General features: G+C 47.7%; 1 protein-coding gene across 8 annotated transcripts; it reads left to right on the top strand.

The window, feature by feature from the left end:
* SF1 (splicing factor 1) lies at nt 4,140–18,071 on the top strand. 8 transcript variants are annotated; one of them, XM_018042881.1, is made up of 14 exons: nt 4,148–4,626; nt 6,328–6,456; nt 9,099–9,174; nt 12,204–12,356; nt 12,560–12,649; nt 13,191–13,374; nt 13,463–13,578; nt 13,678–13,785; nt 14,459–14,639; nt 14,917–15,169; nt 15,458–15,517; nt 15,635–15,814; nt 16,528–16,732; nt 17,165–18,071. In XM_018042881.1, exons 1-14 carry the CDS (start codon nt 4,596–4,598, stop codon nt 17,292–17,294), a joined length of 1,896 nt encoding a protein of 631 aa, XP_017898370.1. In that variant the 5' UTR covers nt 4,148–4,595; the 3' UTR covers nt 17,295–18,071. The 8 variants fall into 8 exon arrangements, with proteins under 8 accessions (XP_017898367.1, XP_017898370.1, XP_017898369.1 ...); XM_018042880.1 differs by having other exon boundaries at nt 4,149–4,626; nt 14,896–15,169; XM_018042882.1 differs by having other exon boundaries at nt 4,156–4,626; nt 14,896–15,173.

The raw sequence follows: 18,447 nt of genomic DNA, 5'->3' as shown, positions 1-18,447 counted from the left end.
AGCTAGATAAAGAGATGCATTGGGCAGCAAGGTCTGGACAAGTCCTGAGGTCAGGAGCCTCACCCTGATGCGTGCAGTCAGGGTGCATCACTGTCCTGTTACATTGGTATGTTCACCAACCTGGAAGTTCTCCAAACTTCGTTTAGTTTTTATTGAGGCTTTATTACATAGGTGTGATTGAATAAATCACTGGTCACATGATTGAGTGCAATCTCCAGCCTCTCCCCGCCGACCCAGAGGTGGAGAGTAGGGCTGAAAATTGGTTGGTTTTTCTGGTGACCAGCCACCATCCTGAAGCTCACTCAGGGACCTCAGAGCTGGCAGTGAGTTTCCTTGTTAGCATAAATCCAGCAACCGGTCCAAAGGGCCTCATTATGAATAATGAAAGACACTCCCAGCACTCAGGAAATCCCAAGGGTTTCTGAAGCTCTTTACCAGGATCTGGGGACAAAGACCAGATAGATGTGTTGCTGTTTTCATTACACTGCACCCTGGTTTAAAATCAGGAGGCATCTGTGTATAATTCTTGACCCCACAGCTCAAGAGATAGTCCATTAAAACCAACCACGTCCTCCGATCTCATTCAATCAGCGCAGTGCCCTGTACAGTAGCATTAATGTCCATATGCTACAGACGAAGAAGCTGAGATGCATAGACATTAAATGACTTCCCTAGCTGCCAGCTGGCGGGTGGCTGGCCTGGGTCTGTAGGACTCCAACTTGCCTCAAAACTGGGAAGTCTGTTCCATGGTCCTCAGCCAGAAAGTGGCATGGCCAACATTCTAATCCTGTTCTGCCAAATAGGAGTCTTGGACCGACAGACTACACTGCTAAGTTGTGCGACGCTGGGGTAGTTACTTAACCTCACTGTGCCTGGGTTTTCTCATCTATAAGTAACAGATAACACCCATCTCTGAAGGTGGTTGTGAAGATGAAACTACAAGGGAAAGAAGTCAGAACAGATCAGGGAGTAGCCAATGTCCAAACTCTTAACTATTCATCTGTCCTTAGAACACTTATAAAAATTGATTATATACTTGACCACAAAGGAAACTGTATTTTTTAATTAAAGATTAGAGATTTTAAGACCATATTCTGAAGAATCTAAAAAAATGTAAATTAGTAAAAGGACAACCAAAATATTTTAACTTGGTAATTTTTTTTAAAAACTCTCACAAAAATCCTAAAGGAAATGACTAGAAAGCAGCGACAGTCACTACCCCATGAGAGTCACAGCTACAGCCTTTACCATTACTAGTATGGTAACAGCATTCTTAACAGTAATAATACATTTTTATTTGTGTGTTAGTCTGTTTTGCTAGACCATGATTTTCTGGAAGCAGGGGCTGAATTTCATTCAGGGTCATATCTGTCAAGCTGTTTTACATCTAGCAGTTGTTCAAACATCGAATGATTCTTTTCTCCCCTCCTCCCTAGAATTTGTTGTACTTACTGATAATGTTTCCTTATTTTCAGATGATTTAAACATTTCTATTTTTCCTTTTATGCCCACAATATTTTCATTTTTATTAGTTACATTTGCTTAGTATAAAAAGTTAAACATCACATATAGAAATAGGAGAAAACATAAAAATTACCTGAGATCCCACTAACAGTGGAAATTTGGTGATTGTTCTGTCAATGCATTTTTTTTGTCTCGAAGCATGGCTTGTGAGATTTTAGTTCCCTGACCAGTGATCAAGTTTGGGCCCCTGGCAGTGAAACTGGCAAGTCCTAACCACTGGGCCATAGGGAACTCCCTCAATGCGTTTCTTTATACAGTTGTAGAATGTTATGTAAATGTTTTTGAACTGTGGTGTTGGAGAAGACTCTTTAGAGTCCCTTGGACTGCAAGATCAAACTCGTCAATCCTAAAGGAAATCAGTCCTGAATATTCATTGAAGGACTGATGCTGAAGCTGAAGCTCCAATACTTTGGTCACCTGATGTGAAAAACTGACCCATTAGAAAAGACCCTGATGCAGGGAAAGATTGAAGGCAGGAGGAGAAGGGGACAACAGAGGATGAGATAGTTGGATGGCATCACCGGCTTGGACATGAGCTTGAGCAAGCTCTGGGTGTTGGGGATGGCCAGGGAAGCCTGTTGTGCTGCTTGGGGTCACAAACAGTCAGATACGACTAAGTGACTGAACTGAACTGAAATGGGATCACATCATACATTTTTTAAAAATACAAAAAATATCTTAAAAACATGCTGGTTCTTAAAATGTATTGGATAACTTCCAAGTACCTATTTCCCTCTTCAGCGTCTTCAGTGACTTGTGTATCCTCCGTGGCTTTCTCCGTACTCATATAATCATACGCATACACACGTATGGACTCTGTTTTACAAAAACAGGATCATGTAATAGCTATTTCTCTGCTTCTTTTCTTATTCAATAACAATACAGAAGTCCCTCCTTTTCAAGGCTGCCTACCAGGTTATGGATAATCTACTTCATTTAACCAATCACATATTGATAGTAGTTTTCTGTTTCCAGGTTTCTGCAGTTACAAACAAGACCGCAGAAAACGCAATAGAAGACTTTGAACACATTACATTATGTAATCACATGCCTTGCTTAGGGGCAGATTCCCAGGAGTGGGATTACCACATTGAACATGTTTTTTATTTTTCCCTGAAAGAGGTACAAAATTTTTTTAAGCCACACCATGCAGGATTTTAGTTCCCCAACCAGTGCCCCCATGCATTGGGAGTGCAAAGTCTTACCCACTGGACTACCAAGGAAGTTTTGAGAGGTATAATTTTAATAGATAATAGAATGCTTTTCAAAAAAGCATTCAAAGGAGTAACTTAGCTTTTTTTTTTTTTTCCCTGATTGTTGAAGATGTCTCCTATCACCTTTAATTTGCATTCATTCTTAGGAGGTTGGTACTTTTCATGTTTTTTTGGCTATTTGGATCTGCTCTTCTCAGACTTGTCTATTCAGTCTTTGCTCATTTTCTGTTTTCTCTTTTAAATTATTTTTTAAGACTTATTGGCATATTACAGATGTTAGCTCTTTATCATATGTATGGCAAGTATACTTTCCTAATGTATTACTGTCTGTTGACTTTTATCATAGTTTCCTTTGGTAACTTTTTTTGTTTCCTGTCTTCATAAAGTCTCTACCCCTAGATGACTCCGACAAATCTCCTAAATTGTACTGTGTCTGTTCTGTTGTTTAAATTTAGGCCTCTATAGGGCTCAGAGGTTAAAGCTCTGCCTGCAATGCGGGAGACCTGGGTTCGATCTCTGGGTCGGGAAGATTCCCTGGAGAAGGAAATGGCAACCCACTCCAGTACTCTTGCCTGGAGAATCCCATGGACAGAGGAGCTTGGTGGGCTACAGTCCACGGGGTCGCAAAGAGCCGGACACGACTGAGCGACTTCACTTCACTTTATACCATTTACTAGCTAAATCTTTTCCTTACTGAATTGAAATGCCATTTTTTTGGTTAGACTCTATCCTATTGTACTGTCTTTCCTACAATACCACATTGTTTCATTAGTGTCTTTTGTATTATTCGGAAAGGCAAGCTCCTCAACCTAGTTTACAAATTTCCCCACTATTTTCAGTTATTTTATTTGACTTAAAAGATGATCTAATCAATATTAACTTCGCTGGGATTCTAATGAAAACGCACGGTATTTTTGATAACTTCATATTGCTTTCCACCTAAGATATGTGTACCTCCATAGGCTCGGATACCGTTTTTAATCCTTCTTCCTCCCACTTTTTATTTTTTTCAAAAACAGGAAGTCCTCGTTTACCTGTGTTGTCGACGGATCCGGTTTACCGGTCCGCGCCAGCCCCTCCCCCACCCCTCGGTTCCGGGTTACCATGGGACTCGAGGATTGACGTCACCAAGGGCTTCCGCGCCGGACCCGAGGGTCGACGCTGAAGCCAGGGACAGAGACACGGTTTTGCCCCATCTATGCATGCGCGCTCCTGTCCCGCTCCCCACCGACCCCAATTCTTGTTCCGCCAAGGCTTTTCCGCCGCGACCTCTAGCTTAAACCCAGCGAAATTACTCCCAGGGGAAAAGGAGCAAAGAAAAAAAAAAAAAGTACCAGCGACAGCCAATCCCAGGACATTACGACGCAACGGAGATTGATTGACTACACCAACCCAGCCAATGGGAGAGCTCTTGGCCCCATACGTCACAGAGTTTGCCCCACCCTATCCCTCCTTTCTGGACTCCGAGCTCCGTTCGCGCAGTAACAAATGAAGTGCGCGCTGCGACACCTCCCAGCTCTTCAGGCTCGGCCGCCATTTCCTCGCCTGGCCTAACGGTCCGGCCAATCCCAGCGCGCATCGAGAAAAGCTAAGGCTCCACCAATCGGAGGCCGCCGATTCCGACCCTTTGCCTCCGCTCGGCCCAATCCAGGCCCCGGCCCCGTCGCCCCCGATCCGCCCCCGCGGCGCTCTCTCTCCTCCCTCTTTGTGCGTCTCGCGCCGCCGCCGCCCCGCCGCGTGAGAGAACGGGTTCCGCGCGCTCCGCGGCAGCGCAGTCGGGTCCCCTCCCCCCAGAAGATTCGCGAAGAAGAAGCCGCCGCCGAAAAGGAGCCGCCGGTGCCGGTCCCTGGGGGCGCCATGGCGACCGGAGCGAACGCTACGCCGCTGGGTAAGCTGGGCCCCCCAGGCCTCCCTCCCCTCCCTGGCCCCAAAGGGGGCTTCGAGCCGGGACCACCGACTGCCCCCGGGCCTGGGGCGGGGCTGCTGGTGTCCGGGCCGCTGCCGCCCCCGCCCGTGGGCTCGGTGGGGGCCCTGACCGCGGCCTTCCCCTTTGCGGCGCTACCGCCGCCGCCGCCGCCGCCGCCGCCCCCCCCGCCTCCCCAGCAGCCGCCGCCGCCACCGCCCCCCTCCTCGGGCTCCTCGTACTCGCCGCCGCAACCGCCCCCTCCGCCGCCGCTCTACCAGCGCGTGTCGCCACCACAGCCACCGCCACCCCAGCCGCCGCGTCAGGACCAGCAGCCGGGCCCGACCGGCGGCGGAGGAGGTGAGTCGGGCCGAGAGAGCGCGCGAGGCGCTGCGCGGATGGGCCCGGCAGGCTGAGAGCCGCGCGGCGGCGGCGACGGCGGCTGCACGCGGCAGGGGCGCGCGCGCGCACGGGGAGGCCCGGGCGGCGGAGCCACGGGGCGCGCGGCCTGGTTCTCGGGCCTCGAGTGCGCACGCGCCTCAGGGGTGGGGGCCCGGCTGGAGGAAGTTTGTTGCGCGCAGGCGCAGTTTGGTGGCCGGGCTTTGTGCCTATCCTAAAAGCCGGGATTGGGGGGACCCCTTGTTGCTCTCTGCCCCTGGTGTTCAGGAGCGGGTGTGGATAGGGGATCGAGTGGGTGGTTGGGGTGCCTCATGTGCAAGTCCGGAGGGCGGAAAGGGTCAACTGATGACGTGGAGCGTCCTCTTCCTGGTTGTAGTCGAGTCCTAAAGGAAGAAAGTAACAAGAGAAGCTCCTTAAAACTTATTTAATAAGACAGGGCTTTCACTTCAGAACCAGAATGGATGAAAGTCTTCAAGGGGTGTTTGGGTCCGATTTTTTTATGGCCCTTTTTGGGGAAGGATGTTCCGTTCGTTTCCATATCTTACTGTATCTACCTAGGAAGTATGACACGCCTCCTCTGGAGGCTTTTCCGCTGGGTCTCGCTCCTGCGAAGGCACCTTTGTGTATCAAACGCCAGGAAGTTTCTGCTTGTGTACTGGGGAAGAAAGATTTGGCTCCTGTTGTATAGCTTGTTCTTTGTTGAACTTAATGATACATTTTTTAGACCCTAAGTGTCCACCTGGCCAGGAAAATGCTGACCTTAGCCAAACCTCTGAGGAGAAAAGTGATTTTGCTGAAAAATCCAGGTTTTTCAGTTGATAACCATAAGTTTAGTTGTGTTTTGTCTCAGGTGACTGGTGGGGAGGTGAGAGGAGCCAGAAGTTAACAATATTGCTTTATACCCTTGAATATTCAGTCTGCTCTTATGTCCTCAGGCTGTTAAGAGGTTTATGGACAACCATGTGGTATATTATTATCTCAATACTTTTTTATTTCACTACTTGAAACTTTATGCACTGAGATTTTTTGTTTACATATTTCACAACATTTCTGTGGACAAAAATTATAAATGTGCAGTGTTAACTTTTCAGACCCAGGTCCCCTTCTAGTGGCCATGTCTTTTGACTTCCCAGGTTTGTCTTCCATTCTTTGCTGTTTCTTTTTAGGTCAAGTTCTCAGTTTGACGGTCTGCTGAGGTTGTGTGTAGTATCATAAGTATCCTAAACTGCTTGTTGGTAGTTACTCCGCTGGTTTATGTTTGCATCTGACGAACCTTATCTCTTTTAGACTTCCCCAGTAAGAAGCGGAAGAGGAGCCGCTGGAATCAAGACACAATGGAACAGAAGACGGTGATTCCAGGAATGCCTACAGTCATCCCCCCTGGACTTACTCGGGAACAAGAAAGAGCTTATATAGGTAAATACACGTTCTGCACTCAAATGCATTTTCAGATCGTTACTGAACATTTTATTTGTTGAAAATTTGGGACTTTACAGTTTTCTCTTTGAGAGGAGCTATGGTCAGATGACTTTGATGTAATCCATCAGTTTTTGCTCTGTGAGTCCTGCATTTGTAGCTCCTTGTTTTGGTCTGTTGGTAACAGCAGTGTTCTCCATGAGTGCCAGAAGGGTAGAGGGGCCTGCTTAGGAATGAGAATAGTTCCCAGCCCAGCACCCCACCCCACCCTTTTCAGCTGCTGTTCATTACCAATTGATGAGGTGAGTGTTACATGCCTCTCTGGACTTGGCCCCAGTGGAGAACACTGCAGGTATTGTAAACCAAGTACCTTTTTCACAGCCTGGCCTTTCACCATAATTTCATATTCCTCCTTTCCCTAAAATGTGGTATTTTATTTTTTTATAGGTACTTTGTGAAAGGGGAAAAAACTCAGTTTAATCAAAAAGTGGTTCTGAAAGTGTGTTTACCCCCTTTTACCATTTTGTTGAATTTAACCTTTCCTTCAGCATCTTTTCTGGTTTGGTCTTTGGAGAGCTGTCTTAAAATGAGGGCTCTTGTGTTTACTCCTAAGGAACTCTGCAGGGAAAGGGGTACTGCTTGGATCTGGAATAATGAGGTGGTTAGGATAAAAGATCTTAACTGTTGGGGAATTTTGAGAATTACGAATGTCCACAGTAGAAATGAAACTGACTTCAAAATTACCTTTTTTTAAAAAAATAAAAGGTTTTTAATGCAAGTTTTACATTTATTTGTGTACCTGTACAGCTGTCTCAAAAAAGTTTACTTGATACACATTTCCTACTAACCAAATAAACATTCGAGTAAATTAGGGCAGAAGCCTCCTAGACCCATGAGGTCCTCTAGGCCATTATTGTTCTTGAGGGTCTTCATCTCTTTTCTAGACTGCTGAGAATTTTGAGTTGTTGAAATTGTCTTATCTCCTTTTTACAATACTAATAATTCTTCTTTCCCTACTGTTGAGTCTATTTCAACCCATCCTTTTATGTCTTGTATTTGACTAGTCTGGGTCTTGATAACCTTATGAAAATGTCCCTAGTGGAGTGATAGCCCAAGAACACAAGCAGATGCAGAAAATGAGAAAAACAGCTTCATTCTTTACATTTCCAGCTCTCTTCCTTTGGAGGAAGTTACTGCTCTGGGTCCTAAGAGCGTTTAAATGTGTAATCAAAGCCTGAGCTAGTGTAGGTCTCTTCTCCAAGGAAGATGGCAACCTTTAGATTCAGGTGCCGGTGGTCTCCTCAGATCAGAGCCCCCATCCCTGCTGTCCAGTTATGAGTACTGCCTACCTCCATGAAGGTGACTTTCACGTTGAGCAGTTGAGCCTAACACCTGACTGCCAAGTCAGAACTTTTCTAGCATAAAACAACTTGGGGGCCCACATATGTCTTCGTGCTCTTTTATCTCTCTTACACAGGATGTCCCCAATATACTCTTTTGATATTAATGTACATTTTCATTTCTTCTGAGTTGGAGTGGATGTGGGATATAGCCCTGTGGGGTGTATTTAAAATTAGAAGGGTGTCTGGGGTTAGACATGTGTTAATTCTTGGAGTCAACTCAACTTGAACCCAACCCATTAAGACTTGCCCTTGTTAGAGATACCTGCTTAGGACACTCAGATGCTACAAAGGTAAGAAACAGGTGGTCATTCAGCATGTGAAGAATCTGGCTTCACATTTCCCATTATCTTGAGAAAATCAGCTGGGTAACACTTCCCTGGAGTCACTGAACTTTTGTGAAACCCTCATCTGTCTTTTTCATATACAGCCTCATTTGGTCATTTGTCAAGGTCTGAGGGCCCCACATAACTCCTTGACCCACACTTTTCATTCTCTGCACCCCTACTTTTATTCCCCATGTAAGGAGCGAGTCTAAACTTTCTGCCTTGTTACTGGTGTATTAAGGTATACTGATTGTCATAAAATTTGAATGAAAACAACAGGTATTGGGAGATCCTTACTAGTACGGATCTGGTTTTACAGAAAGAATATGCACAAACTTATATATGAGACTGTTGAATTGGTTATTAAATGTTTCATTTAAGGAATTTTAATCCTGGTAACAGTGAAAATGATCTTTGCTTAACTGGTGTTTTTCCTTGTCCCATGTTAATTGAATCTCATTTTGGGTTATGTTTAAGTTTTGATGAAGGAAAAATAAAATCTAAGAGTCTTACACTCAAGAATGTAATTTGGTGGGAACAGGGTATTCGTGTAACATACATGGTTCAGTTCTGAGTGCCAGTTGCATAGCAGGCCTTGGTGAGAGGAAGAGGCAAAACGCCTCCTAATAATTGTTTTCATGTTAGCCTTAGTGAACAGTCTATACTGCTAACCCCTCTTCCAACAAACTGTTTGCTTCCTTAAGTGATAACCATTTTGAAGTGAAAGATACTTAGAGATGTAAGTGGACTCCTGCCAGTAGATGGTTGGGAGTTTTTGCCTCAATGTGTTCACTGATCAGTCGTCCCTTTCAAAGTCTCCGAGTTCTTCATGCTTGTTGTTGAGATTTGAGATGTTTTTTGGTAACATTGTCTTTTTTCCATCCTTTTTTTTCTTTCCTAACCTGGTTTCTTCCAGTGCAACTGCAGATAGAAGACCTGACTCGTAAACTGCGCACAGGAGACCTGGGCATCCCCCCTAACCCTGAGGACAGGTTGGGAAACAGTTTTAACCAGCTGACAGTAACGCTTTTACCTTTTTCTCAATACGTTTTACTGGTGGCAACATGTTGTGTCAGTTCAATAAAATCCTAGTAAGAAGACTGGTACTGTGACCATTCTGGGAACTAGAGTGTAAATTAGCAGTATATATGGTCAGTCATCAGTTAGCAAATTGGAATGAAATTTAATTACTAGCAGAAGCAAAAGTTACAGGAAAACGGACAACTGGTTTTCAATTGAAAAACATGTAGATTTTAACCCGATTTACCCACTAGTAGGGACAGTGAGGCGGCCCATTAACCAGCAATTTCAGTCCTTCCTTTGGCTGAAAGCCCAGGTGTAGCGTGTTCTTCACAGGTACTACACAATGTAGGGAATAAGAATATTTTTGAGCATTACTGAATTTGAGCAGGCCAGAAACTCAGTCTGGTCAGCTTATGCTGCAGTCTCCTGCTCATGGATTTGAAATAGACAAGATTCTAACCAACTTCCTTCATTGCTGCCAGTTAATTGTCAGCCTTGGCCATTGCCTGGGGTGTTGGGAGGGGCCAGAATATTTTCACCTGTTTTGGGAAGGCAAGCAACCAACCAATTACTTTTTTTTTTTTAAAGGGAGTGTGGTCCTCAAACAGCTGTGGTCATGTCATTTCAGTTTGTAATTTCTCACCTCTAAAAAGTAAAAAGTCTACAAAGTTTGAGGGAAATGAACTTTTTTAACAAGAATTTTATTGGCAGGCCAATATTTGAACAGCTAAAATCTGGTCCATTTACTAGAAAGGCGGTGTGCCTCCTCAGTGAAGTTTCTGTTAGTGCATGCAGCATAGTTGAAGACACTTTGCTTTAAAAAGTAGTGTTTTTGGCTTGCTACCCATTTTAATAACTTGTTAAATAAGGAAGATGATGTAATGGTTTTTGAAGCCACTCACTTAAATAAACACCTTTCTGGTGTCCTGTGTCAGGAAGCAAAGTAACATATATTGATACTTTTTATTTGAGTTAATTAAATTTTTATTTTTTTCACCTGTAAATTTTGGTTGGAGGGTTGTTATGTTTTATATTTTGACTTTTTTTTTTTTTTTTTTAGATTTGCCTTATAGATTATAGACCACAACTGTTTAGTGCCCTTCTGGCCCTTTTTCCTTTAATAATATGTCCACAGGTTACCAGGCAGTTCCTCAAAAAGTTGAATTTTTAACAAATCTTTGTTTCCTGGAGAATTTGGATTAGAAATTAGATGACCTCTAATACTATTCTTACTCAAAGTGAAGAAGTTGGGCCAGTCTGACCTCTAGAATATTGGTTTTTGCCTTTCATTTCCACAATTTGGAAAGAGGTTGCACTGTTGTGGGGCCTTTAAATGACCAATTTGGTACTGGTAAAGCTTCTTTTGGTGATTAGCCACAAGTGCTTAATTCTAGACAGCTATGAATGAGGTGGGAATTAGAAATGTCAAGCATGTTAGAAATAAAATCAGAGGAGAGTTTTTTTTTTCTCACTTGAATTCAGTTTGAAAGAGGCCCTAATTAATGCCTGATGGTTTTGCTTTGAAAGAGCCCAGGTTGGAGGGAAATGCATGAGTTTCTCACTTAAGGTTATTTCTTAAGAAGGTGTATTCTCAGTATGAAGCCACTTAATGCCATTTTGATGTTGCTTAAGTTGCACAGTTAAAAATGTTTTAAAATCTTCTGTAGATTTAAATGTATAAGATGGTAGTCTAATGAGCTGGGGTATGTTTGTCTTTGTTCACTATTACTGGATTGTGCTAACAGTTTATACAGATGCTAGAAACGGAGGTGTCATTTAGCCGTCATTAGCCATGAACAAACCTGACCTTTTATTCCATCGTGTGTGTAACGTGGTATGACATGGTTCCCTTTAGGCTGAAGACAGTGGGAGCAGCCGAGTTCAGTCCTTGCTCTCCAACTAGGCAAGGTTCTCTCAACTAAACAAAGGGTATAGGAATCTTGACTACTTTCAGGATGTTTTTAAAATAACCTGATCCACATGGTCTCTTCCCTTCTTGCAGCTGCTACTAAATTTTCATTCAGAATATCAAGCTATGGTCCTTTTTGTGATCTTAACTCAGAATTCTAGGAGTGTAACTTCTCTTTTTTTTTATTACCGCAAAATCCAGCTGTGGTAAACTGATCATTTTATCATTGCTATTTTTTACTTGTAGCAACAGCATTTTACTCCTTTAAAAAAAAGAGAGAGAAAATCTGCTTTCTGGACTTGTAAACTCTGGTGGAGAATCATAGGTTTTCCCCTTGCTGTTTGCAGGTTCAGACCCTAGACAAATACTTGACCAAATCTGCATTTGCAGCCTCTCAGAGAAGCTGCTTTAGCAATTTAACGGTTTTCTCTACCCAGACTCCCTAACCTCGAACAGCCAGAAAACAGGTTGACTCCTGGGCCTTGGACACAGCCAGCCAGGCCATTGAAGGAAAAGCAGAGACGAAGCCTTGAACCATCTCTCTCCATTGTGGGGGCCAAGTAGCTGCAGTAGCCTTGAGTCCCAGCTGTATTGGGTTAAAGAGCTCATACTTAACTATGTGGTAGGGGTACAGCCTCTCTTCCTGTTATGGCATGAGCTCTGCAAGAGTCATTTAACGTTTTACCTAAACTTGGGGTTTCCGTGGTTCATAAAGTTGTAATATGTTTTTTTTTTCCCAAACAAAAGAAAATTCATATTTGGCAAGAAGACTCCAGAGGATGATACAGTCCTTGCCATTTACAGTCTAGAGATTTTCCCTTAGAAGGACAGACTTTTTTTCCTCTCATCACTTTGAGAACAAAACCACTTTTTTCCTTTCTCACACACACCCCAGTCCCCCTGATGCTAAGCAAGTTTCCACCTCCCTATTCCACACGATTTTGAATAGCACACGTTATGGTCGGTTCCTCCGAAGAGTGTTGTGTTAGGGTCTTGAGAGGCAGAGGGGCTGGGGAAGACTTATTTTAGCCCGTGTGGGAATGAGAGTAAAGTGAAGGCAGAGGGGTGACAGTGGTCTGTTTCCCACAGGTCCCCTTCCCCTGAGCCCATCTACAATAGTGAGGGGAAGAGGCTTAACACTCGCGAGTTCCGCACCCGCAAGAAACTTGAGGAGGAACGGCATAATCTCATCACGGAAATGGTTGCCCTCAACCCTGATTTCAAGCCTCCTGCGGATTACAAGTAAGCCAGGGGACTGGGTGGTCTGGGATAAAGACCCCAACCGATTAGGTGTGGTGTACTAGAGCATTGTGGATACTAACCTCTCACTCCTTACCTCTGTCACCCATAACAACATGTGGTACAGAAGGTTAGTTCTAGAAGAGCTATTGATTATCTGTGTCACGTCAGAAGTGTGCAGAGTCTATGAGTCTTTTCTTTCTTAGACCTCCAGCAACACGTGTGAGCGATAAAGTCATGATCCCACAAGATGAGTATCCAGAAATCAATTTTGTGGGGCTGCTGATTGGGCCAAGGTGAGTATCTGCTGTTCTGTGGAATACACAATTCCCAAGGACCTGGGAGGAGCTCCCTGGGTGGCTTGGTGTTAAAGAATCTGCCTGCTAATGCAACAAACATGGTTCGATCCCTGGGTTGGGAAGATCCCCTGAAGGAGGAAATGGCAATGCACTCCAGTGTTCTTGCTCGGAAAATCCCATGGACAGAGGAGCCTGGTGGGCTACATGGGGGTCACAAGAGTCAGATGAGACTTAGTAACTGAGCAAGCATGCAAAGACCTAGGAGATGTGTCTGTCTTGTGCCTTTCTTGGTACCATCTTCCTGCTTTTGGTAGGATGTTCACTTTGGCTGGGTGAGTGCCTTTCGGTGAGAAAATTTTCCATTTCACGGCAGAGAAGTCAGATCTTGAGGATTGCTGTCTGTGATCTCCACTTAAAGATCGTGGAGCTGTTGGTGGGAAAATCCCATTCTATACACTCACGGTTTCCTATCACTGCCCAGTAAGCCACTCTCAATTTCCATGTTGGGTAGTAAAGCCATCTTTTCTGCCTCTTATAGAGGGAACACCTTGAAGAACATAGAGAAGGAGTGTAATGCCAAGATCATGATCCGGGGGAAGGGTTCTGTGAAAGAAGGAAAAGTTGGGCGCAAAGATGGCCAGATGCTGCCGGGAGAAGATGAGCCACTTCACGCCCTGGTCACTGCCAATACCATGGAGAATGTGAAGAAAGCAGTAGAACAGGTGAGGGAGTCAGGAAGGAAGCCTCCAATCAGAAACCTAGGTGGCAGTCCCAGGACTTACATAACTGTGCCCATTGCTTCTCTACCAGATAAGAAACATTCTGAAGCAGGGTATCGAGACTCCTGAGGACCAGAATGACCTACGGAAGATGCAACTTCGAGAGTTGGCTCGCTTGAATGGGACCCTTCGGGAAGATGATAACAGGTATGTATGATTGGTTTAGAGGGACGTGCACAAAAACCAGAACCTACGGAAGAAGGGTGCTTGGCCACAGCCCTTGAGGTGACCTTTTTCTCTCAACAGGATCTTAAGACCCTGGCAGAGCTCTGAGACCCGCAGCATTACCAATACCACAGTGTGCACCAAGTGTGGAGGGGCTGGCCACATTGCTTCCGATTGCAAGTTCCAAAGGTGAGGGTTTCCTGGTAGCTTCTGGTGTATAGGACAGCTCGTGTTAACCTGTAGACCCAAGAGCTTCCTTTCAGTGAGTTTGGTCTGTTAACAGTGTGATGCAAAGCCCAGGAAAACAGTTGATGGCAAACATCCCTACTTTATTATCTTTATTATCTTGAGCCCAGGGAACCTGAAAACTTCCCTTCTAGGTATAGGTGTTTTCACTGTGGCTCATTGCTAACTGCTGTTTGTTGCTTATGGTTGGTATTATAAGACAGCTTGTAGTTTTGACCAGTTGCAATTCAGCATTTGATAGCAATGTTTTTCTACTTCGAGTGATAAATATAAAAAGCCTTGTTAAGAAAGTGTTGGCAGCTGCTCTGGTCTTGCATAGATTTTCCTTTCCTTATACCTGCAATGTGGAAATTGATGGAACTAGCTGTTTTGGGAAAACCTGGAGTTTTCCTGGCTTCTTGCCCAAGGGTCTCTGCTATGGCAGAGGTCCATGTGCTTTTCCCAGATGCAGAGCTGGGCACAGAGCTGAAGAGCTGATGGGACTGTTTTAAGGAAGGGGTGTTAGAAAGGGTGACTGAATTCCTCTGAACTTTGTGTAAATTCTTCAAAGTAAAGGTTTCCATATTAATGAGTCTTCCCCACCCCTTTTCTCTTTGTGTGCCTACCTCACCTTTAGGCCTGGTGACCCCCAGTCAGCTCAGGATAAAGCGCGGATGGATAAAGAATACTTGTCCCTCATGGCTGAACTGGGGGAGGCACCTGTGCCCGCATCTGTGGGCTCCACCTCTGGGCCTGCCACCACACCACTGGCCAGTGCACCTCGGCCTGCTGCTCCCGCCAACAACCCACCTCCGCCGGTGAGTTTCAGGGGGTGGTTCTCACAGCTTGGCCCCCTCTTCTCTTCCTGAGAGATGGGAGTATGTGGCCAGGCGCTTGGGGTAGGACAGTGGACATGGCCGGCAACATTGTTCTCTCGGGCCGTCAGGAATGTTCGGGGACCTCTCTGTTTGGGGAGGTCTTGGCCTTGCATCCTGGTCCTGTGGCATAGCCGAAAGAACAGTGTTGCCGCCAAAGGGAGCAGGCAGGGACACTGGCGGGAATGCTCTCACGTAGTCTCTCATGTCCACTACCCAGAGCCGCCCACCCTGGATGAATTCCGGCCCGTCAGAGAGTCGGCCCTACCATGGCATGCATGGAGGTGGCCCTGGTGGGCCCGGAGGTGGTCCCCACAGCTTCCCACACCCGCTGCCCAGCCTCACAGGTGGGCATGGTGGACATCCCATGCAGCACAACCCTAATGGACCCCCGCCCCCCTGGATGCAGCCCCCACCACCACCGATGAACCAGGGCCCCCACCCACCTGGGCACCATGGCCCTCCTCCAATGGGTAAGTAAGTGTCAGACCAGAAACCTTGGGGCTTTGGGGTAAGCAGGGCTTTACATGGCGGGGAGCAGGTCTCAGAGGGGTTGAGTGTCGGTGCTGAGTCTCTCGCTGAGGCTTGGTCTCCAGGTCAGGAGAATCTCCCTTCTGGTTCAGGAAGGGATTTCTATGTGGGGTATACACAGGCCTGCCTCATAGAGGTAGCATTCAGAACTGCTCTTGTGTTGGTGGGGGTGTATCTTCCCCGGTCAGTTCCAATGTCCTGCTAAGTCCCTGCTCTTTCCTTCCATCAAGATCAGTACCTGGGAAGTACGCCTGTGGGCTCTGGGGTCTATCGCCTGCATCAAGGAAAAGGTAACAGCCTGGTTGGTGCTTCCTGAGGGGTGCTGCCTGCCTAGGCTGGGGAGGCAGTGGGACCCCTGTGGCGAACCCGTCTCCTCTCCTGAGGCCTCACTCTCTGCCTCTCCGCAGGTATGATGCCGCCGCCACCTATGGGCATGATGCCGCCGCCGCCGCCGCCTCCCAGTGGGCAGCCTCCGCCCCCTCCCTCTGGTCCTCTTCCCCCGTGGCAGCAGCAGCAGCAGCAGCCTCCGCCACCCCCTCCGCCCAGCAGCAGTATGGCTTCCAGTACCCCCTTGCCATGGCAGCAAAGTGAGTGGAGTATTGTGGGCTGGTGGGGGTGGGTGGTATTGGGAGGGTGGGGCTGAGAGGAATGAGAGACCCTCCCAGCTCAGACAGGCAGGCAGGCACCTTGGGATGAGACTCTGGTCTCTGCTGTGGGGTGAACAGAAAGGGCCTTGTGGCCCCTGGGGGTCTGGGGGAGGAGAGCTGATGTCTGGCGAGGCTGTGTCTGGAGAGAGGTTTGTGGGGGCTGGAGGGGAGCCCGCCATCGTAGGCTGGGAGCCGCTGGCTGGCCCACGCCTGCGCCTTAGGCCCAGGGTTGTGGGGGGGTGCATGCATGCTCTGGAGAGGGATGTGACTGGGGCCTGAGAGACTGCAGGGATGGAACCGGGGAGTAGCTGTGGCCTTGAGGTTGAATGTGCCGTTCGGTGGTGGCGGCGGATGGGCGGAGGGATGTCAGAGCCGGTTCTTGTGTCTGGTACCTTCCCCTCAGCCCTTCCAGGGGCATTGGTGACAAAAGGGCTTACTCCGCTAAGCCTAGAGACCTTGAGGCTGACCCCAGGGTAGTCCTGCCCACCCCTCCACCCCCATCGCCAGGACCACCCCGCCCGCCCGCCCCCCACCACCGTACCGCATGCCAAGCAAGGAGCAGGCATCCCTCGCCCCCCCATCCCAAGGCAGCAGCCGCAGAGAGCCGCGGTGTGCCCCCGCGCGTGTGACCTTGGGCTTCTTTACCACCCCAGATACGACGACTACCACCACGAGCGCTGGCACAGGGTCCATCCCGCCATGGCAACAGCAGCAGGCGGCTGCCGCAGCTTCTCCAGGAGCCCCTCAGATGCAAGGCAACCCCACTATGGTGCCCCTGCCCCCAGGGGTCCAGCCGCCTCTGCCGCCCGGGGCCCCTCCCCCTCCGCCGCCTCCGCCGCCTGGTTCCGCCGGCATGATGTATGCCCCGCCCCCTCCTCCTCCGCCTCCCATGGACCCTTCTAACTTTGTCACCATGATGGGCATGGGGGTGGCGGGCATGCCACCCTTTGGGATGCCTCCAGCTCCCCCACCGCCTCCACCACAGAACTAGACTTGGTTTTTTAAGAAAATATATATTATATAGAGAGAGAATTGGTCTCGTTTAAACACACGCCGAACCTCACCATATGGAGCCAGACATTGGGACGCACGCATGTGATTGTGTGCACGCATGTGTGTGTGTGCACGCACCGGGCTGGGCCAAGCGACTGAGGACTCGCTTGGGAATGGGCAGGTGGTAATGGGGCGCCAGCTTGGGCTCTCCTGGCGCCCCGTAGCATCGAGTGTCTTCTTTGTCTTCTTTCTCTCCTCACCCAAATCCCTTTGCCTCTCCCCACACTGGGCCGCCAGGATCCCTCCCCGCGGCGGCGATGGCCCGAGCCATGAGAGTGAGGACTTTCCGCGCCCATTGGTGACCCTTCCAGGCAGACAGCCTCAGCAGCGCCCCTGGTGGACAGGATGGTTCGGCAAAGCAGCCTGAGTTATTTTTATGGACGGAATCGGAACACGCTGGCTCCATATTGTGAAATTTTTATTAATTTTTCTTTTTTCTTGTTAGTCCTCCTCTCTGCCTTTCTTCAGACTCCGTCCAAGGAGATGCTCTCCCCGGTCTTCTGCTGCAATTAGATTCCTTTCCCTTTTCTCATTCCTGGTTCTTCTTTAAGGAGAGAGGAGCAAGTGGTTTTTAGGCAAAGAATTTGGGCCATCAGTGTGGCGGGGTGGGATGGGTGTCTTCTTTGGTTCCAAGATTTTCAAACTGCCATAATTTTTTCAAGCCGAGATAGTTTTTTCCCCCTTAATTTTAAATGTGGGGTTTTGTCTCTGCCACCCTCGTGGGGTAGTGGGTCAGTCTCCAGGTTCAGGGTCCATAGCCATCCTGGTACTCCTGCCCGCGGGAGGTGGAGCCACGTAAGCTGCCTGGGGCTTGTCTGCAGCCTGCAGAGCCCTTTCAGCGCTCCCTGAGCTGCCTCAGATTCCATTTGTTCCTCTCCTTCCTGGAAGGCTACCTTTTAAAATTTATTTTAATCCCAAACGTCTGAATGTTCTGCAGTGTTGAGGGGTTTGAGCCCCTTGCTTTCTTCGTTCTGCTTCCTTCCTTTCCTCCCCTCTTCATGGAGTGATTATGTTGACAATAATGTATGATGCGCGTTCTCTTCACTGGTTATCAGCAGACATTTCTCTGGGCTTTTTGGTGTATGATTCAACACTGCGTTAAAGGGGGGTGTTCCATTGAATAAAAGAGCAGTGTGGTTTTCTGGGTCTGTTGTTCTTCTTTTCTCTCACACTTCTGCCACTGTCGGTGCCACCACCAGGTACCGAAGCTGTGTTCAGCATCTGGCCCCACTGTCCCTTTCCCAGGGGAGCCTCTGGAACCTTCATTTAAGGAAGTCTGCCACCCCAACCCTTGGTTCCCATTCTCCCTCCCTGTGCAGGTCTGGGGAAGCTGGTGTGTGGGTGGCCCCAGCTTCTGCTAGTTTACTGATTAATGGCTGAAGACCAGGTTCCCCCTTCCTGGTCTTTGTCCTTTTGAAGGCCTTCCCCTGGGGCTCGGACCCCCACATTCGATGAGCTCCAGTTGTGATTCATGCCTGGAAGCTGCCACCTGACTGAGGCCCTGGGCCTGGGGAGGCCTC

This window comes from Capra hircus, chromosome 29 (genome assembly GCF_001704415.2).
Source record: "Capra hircus breed San Clemente chromosome 29, ASM170441v1, whole genome shotgun sequence".
Lineage (NCBI taxonomy): Eukaryota > Metazoa > Chordata > Mammalia > Artiodactyla > Bovidae > Capra > Capra hircus.
This window is presented reverse-complemented; position numbering and strand designations above follow the sequence as displayed.